Source organism: Meles meles, chromosome 15 (assembly GCF_922984935.1).
Source record: "Meles meles chromosome 15, mMelMel3.1 paternal haplotype, whole genome shotgun sequence".
Classification (NCBI taxonomy): domain Eukaryota; kingdom Metazoa; phylum Chordata; class Mammalia; order Carnivora; family Mustelidae; genus Meles; species Meles meles.
In genome coordinates, this window is record NC_060080.1 from 40913600 (window position 1) to 40925905 (window position 12306).

At 45.7% G+C, this 12306-nt stretch overlaps 1 protein-coding gene across 3 annotated transcripts in view; it reads left to right on the forward strand.

Moving 5' to 3' along the window:
• TRABD2A (TraB domain containing 2A) overlaps positions 1–12306 on the forward strand; it is a 55660-nt gene that overhangs the window by 10204 nt on the left and 33150 nt on the right. For all 3 annotated transcript variants that reach the window (XR_006815097.1, XM_045979433.1, XM_045979434.1), the window contains exon 2: positions 370–930. Coding sequence is in view for 2 of the 3 variants with exons in the window: in XM_045979433.1 (XP_045835389.1) it covers positions 370–930 (561 nt within the window). In the remaining variant the exon portion in view is untranslated. The remainder of the gene's footprint in view (positions 1–369; positions 931–12306) is intronic.

Consider the following 12306-nt stretch of genomic DNA (forward strand, 5'->3'; position numbering starts at 1 on the left):
ATGCAGACACCATCAGTCTGCCTGCCTGGGAAGTACCAGTGGTCTCCTCAGGTGTCCCCTCATGTCTATCAGGTGTGTCATTGGGAGTCCCTTGAGAGTCCCTGCTTTGCCTGAGGCCCAGTTCATTGCTAGGGCAAACTCAAGAACTGCTATTACTTTTTTGACTTCAATCAGCATTTCGGTGGAAAAGGGGAAAATGCTGCCTCAAGGACTCCTGCTGCTGTTAGGTGAATCTACCTGGACTCAGAAGTCTAAATCGTACTTTAATCGTCTTTCTCCTGCAGTGTGGCTTGTCTGTCCACTTCGTTTTCTCCTGTCAGGTTTCTGACCCTCCATATAGTGCCTTAATGTCCTTTCTCTTCCTTTCAGCAAAGTGAATTGAATTCCTTCTTGTGGACCATAAAGCGAGACCCACCATCTTACTTCTTTGGCACGATCCATGTTCCGTACACTCGGGTTTGGGACTTTATCCCGGACAACTCCAAGGAAGCTTTTCAGCAGAGCAGCATTGTGTACTTCGAGCTGGACCTCACTGACCCCTACACAATCTCGGCCCTCACTAGTTGTCAGATGCTGCCACAGGGAGAGAACCTCCAGGACGTGCTCCCCCGGGACATCTACTGCCGCCTGAAGCGGCACCTAGAGTACGTCAAGCTCATGATGCCCTCGTGGATGACGCCGGACCAGCGTGGCAAAGGCCTCTATGCCGACTACCTCTTCAATGCCATTGCAGGGAACTGGGAGCGGAAGAGGCCCATCTGGGTGATGCTCATGGTCAACTCCCTGACAGAAGTGGACATTAAGTCCCGGGGGGTGCCTGTCTTAGATCTGTACCTTGCCCAGGAGGCCGAGCGGCTGAGGAAGCAGACTGGGGCTGTGGAAAAGGTGGAAGAGCAGTGCCATCCACTGAATGGGCTGAACTTCTCACAGGTAAGACCCTCTTTGTGTGAAGGACTTGGCCTTTGATTATGTGTAAATCTACTGAATTATAATTAAGAGGTAGACCAGAAGCATAGTTTATCCAAAAATTGTCTTTGCTCAAGAATGTTATTCTGAGGATTAAAAAATAAGCCCAAGAGTTTGTTATATCACTTAACACTTGTATTACTAAGAGAGAATATCTTGTTATCCCAACAAGTACTGGCATACCTTTGTCACTTGTTTTAACTTAGGTCATTTTATTAACAAGCTGCACTGAGAGGATGTGGACAATGTGAAAGTCAGACTGACCATCAGAGGGTATGGCCTGGTTTGAAAATGATACTGGCCATGGCTGTTTTAGGTCAATGGTCCCTTTCAGATCACTGTTGTGCCTCTTCAGGACACTCTCCCTAGGAAATCCCTTTTTAAGGCAGAGGTATGTTCCTCTTTTCCATAGTTTTTAGCCTCCCCCCCCCAGGACACTGGAATTTAGGTTCATGTTCAAGAAGTTCTTCATTTCTCATAAGACAAGTGCCACTTTATTAAAGTGCCATTGTTTAATTGGTTTGGTGAAATTTGTTGTTGTTAATATTTTAAAGTACGTTAGATGCCTCTGGGGGCCAATGGGAATTTTACAATATGAAATAAGTAGTTTTTTACTTTTTAAAAATGTTTAATTGAAGTATAGTTGACATATAATATTACATTAATTTCAGGTATACAACGTAGTGATTTGACAATGACATACATTATGAAATGTGCACCACAATAAGTATGGTGACCATATAAAGTTGTTACTATTATTGACTATATTGAAATAAGTATTCTTTTTTTTTAAAAGATTTATTTATTTATTTATTTATTTGACAGATAGAGATCACAAGTAGGCAGAGAGGCAGGCAGAGAGAGAGAGAGGAGGAAGCAGACTCCCCACTGAGCAGAGAGCCCAATGCGGGGCTTGATCCCAGGACCCTGGGATCATGACCTGAGCTGAAGGCAGAGACTTTAACCCGCTGAGCTACCCAGGCACCCCTGAAATAAGTATTCTTGTTTCACAGATCTTCTCAGTGGTTGGCCTTGGGAGGTTGGATCTCAGAATAAAAGTCAACCCTCTAGGCCTTAGCAGATCTCAGCAAGGCTGAACTGGGACTGTTACTTAAAGAACTTAAGGGCATTTAACAGACCAAAAAATAGTGTTTCTGAGTTGATAAAAAATTTGTAGGGAATTTAATTTACCTTGCTAAGATTTTATATTAATAAACACTCAAGTGCTAAAAGATAGTATTTGTTTGGCACATTGAGATTTATAGACAAATTAAGGGACCAATAATTGCCCCATTGATCTCTTGGGGAAGTTTTCTTGCATTATTTTGGAAACCTGTTGTCAATATGCTAATGTTTTCAATGTCTACATTTAATACAATGTTTTCTAAAAGGCAAATGCTTAGATTTAAAGGTTCACTGATTTTAACCTTACAATCTTGAAATCTGTGAATTTTTGCCTGAGCTAAGCCTTTTTTCATACTTCCAATTGGGAAGGGAAAAGGCTTGGAATAAAATATTATCTTAAGGTATCTTTGTTTGTTTGTTTTTAAAGCTTATTTATTTATTTGGGAGAGAGAGTGTGCACAAGTGGGAGGGGAGGAAGGGAAGAGACTCTCAAGCGGACTCTGCACTGAGCAGGTAGCAGGTCATGGGATTTGATTCCACGACCCATGAGATCATGACCTGAGCTGAAGCCAAGAGTCAGACGCTTAACTGACTATACCACCCAGGTGCCCCAAGCAAAGTATCCTTGAAGGAAGGTGTGTGGCACCAACTCTTAAGATAATAAATATATTTAAGAAACATTTTAGAGCAATATAGTTATATACTAGAGTGTCACTTGATTTCATAACACCTTCTTAAATTTCAAATGGTATTTAATATTTATAAACTAAATTTTTTTAATAAGACCTTGAGGCTAAGCTAGTGAGTTTAGAGTTGTTTAAATTTAGGAGGGACAATTATGTGACATTTCTGAGACTCTTTTTGGGGTGTAATTTCCTATGTTTCATTTGTAAACAGTAAAATACAACCTTAGCAGACAGGTCAATGACATTTAACATATATCTATACCCGTATAACCACTACTTGGATCGATTTATTGAAGATTTCCATCACCCCAGAAGTTAGTATAAAGTTTTCTTGCAGCATAATTGTACGGAAAAGTGCACATGACGAATTTTCACAAACACAGCCATGTTTTCAATGTCAGTTTTTGGGACCAGAAACAGAACAGCACCAGTTCCCCAGAAGCCCCTTGACTCCCCCACCTACCCCACACTCCCCAACCAAGGATAACCCCTCTCCTGCAAATCTTTGAGCATAAATTAGTTTGAACCTTTTAGAGTTTCACATAAATGGAATTACCCCATTTGCTTCCTTTAGGGGTTTAGGCTGCTTTTGCTTAGCATCCCCCTTGTGATTCACCACGTTGCTGTGTGTAGTTGTCCATCATTCATTCTCGCTGCTGTGTGGCATTGAAGAATTCCATCAGAGGCTTTGGGGTGGTGGCTGATGGAGTCTCCCTTCTCAGTAAGTCCAGGGAACAGTAAGATCATCTGCATTCGTTTTGATAGAAGATGAGCCTAACTCTTTCCCTTGGGTCCTTCTCTTTTGCCCCTTTGAGGAGTGGTTGGTTCCTTCCTCTTTGCTCTCTGTAACTCTGCAGAAGGACGTCAGTGGGGGCCTGACTGTGCACTGAGACAGGGAGATGGCCAGGCCCTGCAGGCTCCTGTGCTACAGGGAAGAGGCAGAGGAGAACCCTGTCTTCCTTGAAGCCGGAGTAGGCTGCCTGGGAGGGGTCCCGTGCCCTATACTCCAGGTCTGCCCACCCTCCTCTTGGATTAGTAAGGAGGAGGCAGCTGGAGACTGAGGCACAGCTGGGGCTGGCACGCTGTGCTGGCTGTGGGAGAAGCAGTGGACCCCGAGGCATATGTTACAGGGGTTAGAATTCCCCTGCGTAGGACTTTGAGTTGTTCCCTTAACTTCTCTGAACTTTGTTGTCTCATCTTTTTTTTTTTTTTTTTAAGATTTTATTTATTTATTTGACAGGCAGAGATCACAAAGGCAGAGAGGCAGGCAGAGAGAGAGGGGAAGGAAGGCTCCCTGCTGAGCAGAGAGCCCCAAGCAGGGCTCTATCCCAGGACCCTGAGATCATGACCTGAGCCAAAGGCAGAGGCTTAACCCACTGAGCCACCCAGGCGCCCCATGTTGTCTCATCTTTAAATGGGGGTAATGATACTTGTCCTACCATCCTGTTGTCAGAAGCAAATAAAACAGTAAATTGGAAAACACTTCATAAGTACTCTATAGATATAAGGGGAAAGAACTAACATATAGTTTCTTCTGTGAATCAGGCCTTTAATCTTCAGAATTTCACAAGATGGGCACCATCACCCCCTTTTTATAGATGAGAAAACTGAAGCTCGCTGAGCATAAGAACACTGCCCATGACTGCATAAGCAGCAGATGGAGGAATTTGGGTTTGATTCCAGATGTATTAAAGGTCATGGTGACTTGGAGTCTATAGCAGCTGTGGTGGTCAGTGTGAGACCTTGGAGGTTTGAGTTGCAGTGGAAAATTCTGGACTTCTGTTGTCTAATTCGTTATCCACTGGCCACATGTGGGTTTTCAGCACTTGAAATGTTGCTAGTGTGCCTTGGGAAATGAATTTTAAATTTTAGTTGGTTTGAATTAAAGTTTAAAAACCGATAATGGTCCAATTATTGAGAAACTTTTAAGTTGTTTGGAACAACTTGGGCATGTGGATCTCCTTTCTCAACTATAAATATTATGAAATTGACCTACAAATCCAATGTCTCTGATGAAAATTTAGTATCCAAATTGAGATGTCAGACAAGTGGAAAATATATAACTGATTTTGAAAACTAAATATGAAAAAAGAATGAATAACTTTTTATACTGATTACCTGTTGAGATGATAATGCTTTGGATGTATTGGGTTAAATAAAAATATATCATTAAATTTAATTTCACTTGTTTCTTTTTTTCTTTTTTAATGCTTCTTCTAGAAAACTTTGATCTTGATTGTTTTAGATGCATGTGCCTGAGGTGGGTCCACATGGAGTCCATGTTGCCTGTGATGCGTCTCCTCCCTGTACCCTTTGCCGCGTGGGCCTAGTCAGGGCTAGTTCTGGGGAGCCTCTAAAGGTCCATGGCTGCCCCTTCTGGTGTAACTGGCCGGGGTCAGCTTTTCTTCATTCGCTTGTGATGCTCTTTGTTTTTTAGCATTTCATTACACATACACACTCTCACAGGCACCACAGGCACGGACCACACACATGCCCGCACCATGCACTCACGCACTGGACGCACTACACGCACTGCACGTACCACGCACGCACTGCACGCACCACACGCACTACACATACCATGCACGCACCGCACGCATGCATTACATGCACCACATGCACACACTATGAGCACATGCATGCCCTCCTGTTTTTGCAATTCCCGTTTTGTTCTGTGGATGTTTGCCTCTTTCTGTGTCTCAGCATCTGGATTTAAAGATTTCCTTAATGAATTTGATTATCATGTTGATGATCATTTTGTTAATTTCTGCATCAGTGTGGGCAGAACTGACATTTTTCCTCCTGTTAAGCCCAGTAATCCAGGAACATGCTATCCTTTCCATTCACCTGATTATATTTTAGTCTTTTTTCTTATTTTGTAGAATTCTTGATCTAGACTTTGCTCAAGTCATAAGTTTATTCATTGTTTTTAATAAAAATCTTGCTGGTGTAAAGATTCTCTTCTCAATATGTTTTCTATCCGGTAACTGATTTTTATGTATTAATTTAACCACTGAGTTGCAGTTGTGTATTTTAGCAATGGTAGTTGATCTTCTTGCTTTCATAGTGACCAGATATATCATTGACAAATGATTATTTTGTCTTCATCTTTCCTCAGTTTGTCTCATTTCTTCTTGCTCTTATGTGCTGATTAGGATACCTAGAACAGCATTAAGTAGTAGTGGTAACAAAGGGCATTCTTTTCCCCAACTTTAATGAGAATGGCCTTATTATTTCACCATCAAATACAACATTGGTAGTTGATTAGTCTTTCTGATGTGAATGAAATGTCTTTGAATTTCTGTTTTACTAGGAATTAAAAAAAAAAAAAGATTTTTAAAAATTTATTTGTCAGAGAGAGTGAGAGCGCGCTGAGCAGGGAGCCCAACACAGCTCGATCACAGGACCTCAGGATCATGACTTGAGCTGAAGGCAGATGAATACCGGACTAAGCCACCCAGGTGTCCCTGTTTTCCTAGGAATTTTATCAGAAGTTGTTGTTGTTAGTGGAAGCAATTGTTGAGTTTTATTAAGATCTTTTTTTGGTCTCTGTTGTGATTTTTTTTTTTTAATTGAGATGTACTCAACATGTAACATCGGTTTCAGATGTACATTATTATTTGACGTTTGTACACATTGTGAAATGATCAGCACTGTAAGTCTAGTTAACATCTGTCACCAAACATAATTAACAAAACTTCTTTTCTTGTGATGAGCACTTTTTTTTTTTTAAAGATTTTATTTATTTATTTGACAGAGATCACAAGCAGACAGACAGGCAGGCAGGGAGATGGGGGGAGGCAGGCCTCCCACTGAGCAGGGATCCCAACGCAGGTCTCGATCCCAGGACCCTGGGATCACAACCCGAGCCGAAGGCAGAGGCCTCAACCCACTGAGCCGCCCAGGCATCCTGTGATGAGGACTTTTAAGATATCTTCTTTTAGCAACTTTCAGTGATGTCTTGATCTTGTGGCTTTCTTTGTCCCCCTCTCTGTAAACTTTGCAGTATTAAACTATCCCTGCCCCGCTGACCCTAAACTTCAAAACCCAGGGTGTGAGTTCACAAAGAATTACCCTTGTAGCCACCCATTCCTATATGCATTTAGTCAACACATCCATTGAATTCCTGCTGAGTGTGGTGCTACGTAAAAAAAGGATCAGCTGTAATCTAGTGGTTGCTCCCCAGAACTCCGGGTCTTTATGATGCAGGTGATCAGGTTTTCCAGGACAGGATTCTTCACCATTTTCCTAGGGACTTAGCACCATGGCCCGCACTTGGTAGATGCTCAGTCAGCTTCTGTGTGGTAAATGATTGGAGGCTTCTCCCTGTTCTAGATCCCTCATGATTCCGCTATTTTCCATACTTCTGTCTCCGCCTTCATGTCTCCCTTACTTCCTGAGAGCTAATTATTCCCTCAACTCTCTGGATTTGGCATGAGGGAAAGGATGCTTACTTACTGTCTGGGGATTTGATCTTGCCGTCTCAGAATAGATGCCATGTTTCCTGCTCGAGGATGGAGTCAGGTTATAACGCCTGTTCTTTCACTCCAAGTTCCTCTCTGCTTGGTGCTGTTAGCTGCAGTCCCCTCCCTTCCCAGCTGCACAGGTGGGTCCCAGTTAAAGACTTAAGGAGTTCCCTAGAGAAATGATCTTCCTAAATTCCATTTCCACCATCACACATCACCAGATATGTGTGCACAAGCTCCAGGCATGGGGCGCTGTCTGTTTGCTTCCTCTGAGGAGCTGACCAGAACAAATCTGGCTGAACGTAGGGTTCTCCTGCCCACTTCCCAGTGATGGACTGGATGTCATGGTGGGGTGGGGTGGGAATTTGGAACAGCCCTGGTCTTCTCAGCATTGGAGTCTGTCCTTTACGACCCAGTCACATCTAGGTTTGGGGTTTGAGTCACGGGATCCAGAAGCTAACATGAATGAAGCCAGGAGGCCTGGAGTTGCCCTCTGCTTTCCACACGTAAAGCCTGCATCTTTGGGCTTTCTGGATCCCGAGATACTGAAGTTAGTCAGATGTGAACGTCGTGTGCCAACCCCAGAGCATTTTTAGATGATGCATAAGGGTTCTCATGATCTGAATGGCTGTTGCGCAGAATCATTTCTGGTACTGTTTACTCTTGCCAATAGATGGCACTAACATATTTCATATTTGCCTTTTTACCTGTCACTTCTGCTGTCCCTTCCGGCAGCAGGTGTCACTGCCAGTTCTGGCCCTCTGCCCTAGGACCCTAATGACTCTTTCTCTCTGCTGAAAAGCTACCCCCCCGCCCCCCCGCCACACACACCAAAACCTTAAACAATGGTTTGGGCCCAGTGGACGTACCTTCCGAGTCTTGTGAAAGAGTACATTTCTTGAGTCATAGTTTTGGGATGTTGAGAAGATGGGGATTTTTCTTCTTCTTCTTCTTTTTTTTTTAAAAAAAGATTTTTATTTATTTATTTGACAGATAGAGATCACAAGTAGACAGAGAGGCAGGCAGAGAGAGAGGAGGAAGCAGGCTTCCTGCTGAGCAGAGAGCCCGATGAGGGGCTCCATCCCAGGACCCTGGGATCATGACCTGAGCTGAAGGAGAGTCTTAACCCACTGAGCCACCCAGGTGCCCCGACTTCTTCTTCTTTTTTAAGGTTTTATTTATTTGACAGAGAGATCACAAGTAAGCAGAGCAACAGGCAGAGAGAGAGGGAAAAGCAGGGGTCTCACTGAGCAGAGAGCCCGATGCAGGGCTTGATCCCAGGACCCCAAGATCATGACCTGAGCTGAAGGCAGAGGCTTTAACCCACTGAGTCACCCAGGCGCCCCTGGATTTTTCTTCTTTAGAGCAAGTTCTCTTTAGATGGATCAGTTCCTGAATAGAAGATACCACTGGCTTGATGCTGGGGCTCTGGTCCAGGCAGGTCAGAGTGGTGGAGGCGGTCCCTGGCAGGGCAGATTCCTAGAAAGATGCCATCTGTGTGTCTCCATCTCTGGCTATTAAGGGCCAGATAGATGTAGGAGAAGCATGAGCTGGGGAGGGGCTGGCTGGTCTGAGAAAGCCTTCTGAGTACCTAGAGTCAGATTCTTAGGAAGGTGTGGACCTGTTAGGCCCAGCGTAGCCCAATACTAGGAAAGCATTGGGTGCCTTGTTTTGTCCTTTGGCATCTCCACAGGTCTCTGTTCCCTGAGAGAGGCCATGGTAAGAGTGCTGGTGGGTCAGCGAGCAGAGGCCCCTGGGGTCAGTTTCCTGTTGGAATAACCCAGGTGGACAGCTTGGGAGTCACAGACCAAGCAGGGCTGGCCCAGGCTCTCTAGTCTCCTGTTTTCTCCCATCCCAGTACTAGCCAAGCCCAACCCTGCTCAGCTTCTGAGATTGGCCAAGACTGGCGACTTTTGGGTGGTGTATGGCCATAGACTCCCATTTTCTAATCCAGTTCTGCTTCTGGGTGCTGCCACCTGTCAGATTCACAGGTCTGACTTGCTGAGGGAGTTCCTGCTCCCTAGTCATAAATTCCATAAAAGCAGATGGTCTTATCTTTGAAGTTGATCATATACTGATGGGTGACTTTTTCATGTTTTCCGTAATGGAAATGGAATGTGCTTGAAGATGGAGATCTTGACATGTTGTTTTTCCTGGGTAGGTTTGGCTTAAAATAAAGGCCTAGACAAAAATATATGTGCTCTTGGGGCGCGTGGGTGGCTCAGTTGGTTAAGTGTCTGCCTTTGGCTCAGGTCATGATCTCAGGGTCCTGGGATTGAGCCCCCAGAGTCAGGCTCCCTGCTCAGCAGGGAGTCTGCTTCTCCCTCTCGCTCTGCTCCCGCCTCCCAACTTGTATGCATGTGTGCTCTCTCTCTCAAAGAAATGAATAAAATATTAAAAATATATATTATATATAATATATACGTTACATATATATAGCTTATATATATAAGATCCCTGAAAGGGAAGTGGTTTCTAAAACATGGGCAGATTTGTTTGTGAGCATAAACACTCTTTGACAGTGACCTCTTCAGGGCCTGTACGTCGTCCCTTGTGCCGGGAACCCTTCCTCATGCTGTTCCTCATGCTGGCTGATTAAGCTTACACATTATTTCTTCCATGAAGAATCCCAAGGCCAGACTCCGTGTTCTGAGTGTCCCTTGTGGAAGTCTCCGCCAGAGCCCTGATGACTGTCTTTCTCAGAGGTGCAGCCTTTTCTTTTTCTTTCTTTCTTTTTTTTTTTTTTTTTAAGATTATTTGTTTATTTTTTTGAGAGAGAGAGCACAAGCAGTGGGAGGAGCAAAGGGAGAGGGAGAAGCAGACTCCCCACTGAGCAGGGAGCCAGATGAAGATGACACCGAAGACCATGGAGGGCTTGATCCCAGGACCCTGGGATCATGACCTGAACCGAAGGAGACGGGTAACCAACTGAGTCACCCAGGCACCCCTCAGAGGTGCAGGCTTCTTGAAGGCTAGGCCACACTCCGACGGTCCTCGCACCCCAGCTCCTAGCACGGTGTCTGGTGTGCAGGAGGCGCTCCTGAGTGTTATGGAATGATGGGAGGCCACGGCAGAACGTGTCCCTGAGGCCCGTGGGTGACAGTGGGCTCGGTGATACCTTGGCTGAAATGGGACACAACATGAGTGTGTGTCCATTACTTCGAGGATTGAATACAACCTTTCTAACTGTGTTAAGACCAGCAGGTTAAAATACACAGTATGTGCAGTCTTTTCACTTTATTTCACTCTTCTGCTTTTTTACATTCTTTCCTACCATTGCTCTGTGATACTGTGTGTTCTTCTGCGTGGCGGGGTGACATGCTGTGGTAAGTGTGCACGCCCTAGGGGCCCGTGGCATCTTGCCCCTGAATCAACCTTGGGCCTGCTTGCACACAGAGCATCAACATAGCCCTTGTGATGGGCACTGTCTTCAGACATGGGAAGGTCAGGCTGGGCCATCAGGCCACCCAGCGAGGTCTTCCATGGCATTTCTGCATCTTGACCCTCCCTTGACTTTCTTATTTTTAGACAGAAGTGGGAAATGGAATCAACTGTGTACCTCATGGCTGGCTGTGATTTTTCACGAGCTTCCAGACAGAGACTTGAACTCTGTGTTTCCACCTGGGGACAGGCCTGCTCAGGATTTGAGTCTTCTTTTATTTTTTAATGACTGGTCTTTATTTGGGACACGTTTCTTCAGTACTCAGCATGGGCCAGGTGCTCTGTTTCTCCTTTTGGGGACTCAAGAGACAAAGCTGGTGGTGATCCTGCCATCCCCTGGCTCTGGGCTGCCTCTCTAAAGTCCAAAGTGAAGTTTAAAAAGGGAGGTATTTTTGTACCCTTGCACGGACACACCATGTGCTGCTGGCTCTTCTGGCTCTGGCCCCATTCTGCTCCCTTTGGGGTCATAAGAGAAGCACTTCGAAGGATGCTGCAGTCTTGTTTCTGCCCCATGTCTCTGCCTCCTACCCGGAGATCTCGGCTGAGAGCAGAGCCCTTTGACACCGCAGCAGCCAGTTCTTTCATGGTGGATCAGCTCCAGGATACCCCTAGACTCTAGGAATAACTCTCAGCATCTCTCTATGGGAGGAGAGTGTGAGCCCTCTGTCTCTTGTCCACAGTCCACCTCCCAAGCAGGGGGACTGAGGCAGAGTCTACCCTGCTTGGGGGAGACGGGGGAAGGAAAGTGGAAGGAGCTGAGTGGGACTGGACCAGCTGTTCCCTGGGGCCTGCAAGGAGCCAGAGTCTTCCGCGGGGTGATGTACTCTGTGGCCCAGCGATGGAGTGAGGCTGCCCTGGACTCTGGAGGGGGACATTGGTGGCATTGTATAATGTCACACCTTGGGCATCATGGCACTTCTTCTCTGCTTCTCCATTGTCCCTCCTGACCCATTTTTGTGCTGCCCTTCCTCCCTACACTTTTCCATGAGGCCTTTCCTTTCCCTTCATGGTCATTCAGGCCTTCAAAGGGAGCGAGTGGGGCTTTGTTGCCAGCCTCAGCAAAGGCTGTGGAATCATAAAATGTGGATGATGACTTGAGAGACCTGAGCGGTTGCCTTACCCCATCCCTGGGGGCCCTGACTCCATTCCAAGCGAGTCTTTGCTCTTGGCAGGTACGTTGGGTAGGCGAGGTTGCTTATCACTGAACAGAATATCCTCGAGGGGTGCTGTTGGTTGACTTCTCGGGGTGGAGATGCTCTGTGCTTTCTGGGGCTTCAGTGGGGCACCCAGTTGGCCCAGGACCAGACAGCCATGTTTGCATTTGCAGTGGTCATGGTCATAGGCTGGATGCCGTCTGACAAGACTGCTCGTGTTATAGACTCAGCCCAGGCCCAAAAGTGATTCTGAGATGCTGTAGGATCAAAAGCCCTACAGTGCTGGGCAGAGGGAACATGTTTGTAGACAACTGAGATGATCTGTGACTTAACCCAAGCTCAGGGGCCTGATACCTGCCTGTGCCCTTCCCCACCCTCCCTCCACTCCCCTACAGCTCACACCTCCCTTCCTGCATTCGAACTTCCAAGGTCCTTGTCGACTCCTCCTTTTGGACTCCTGTTCTTGTC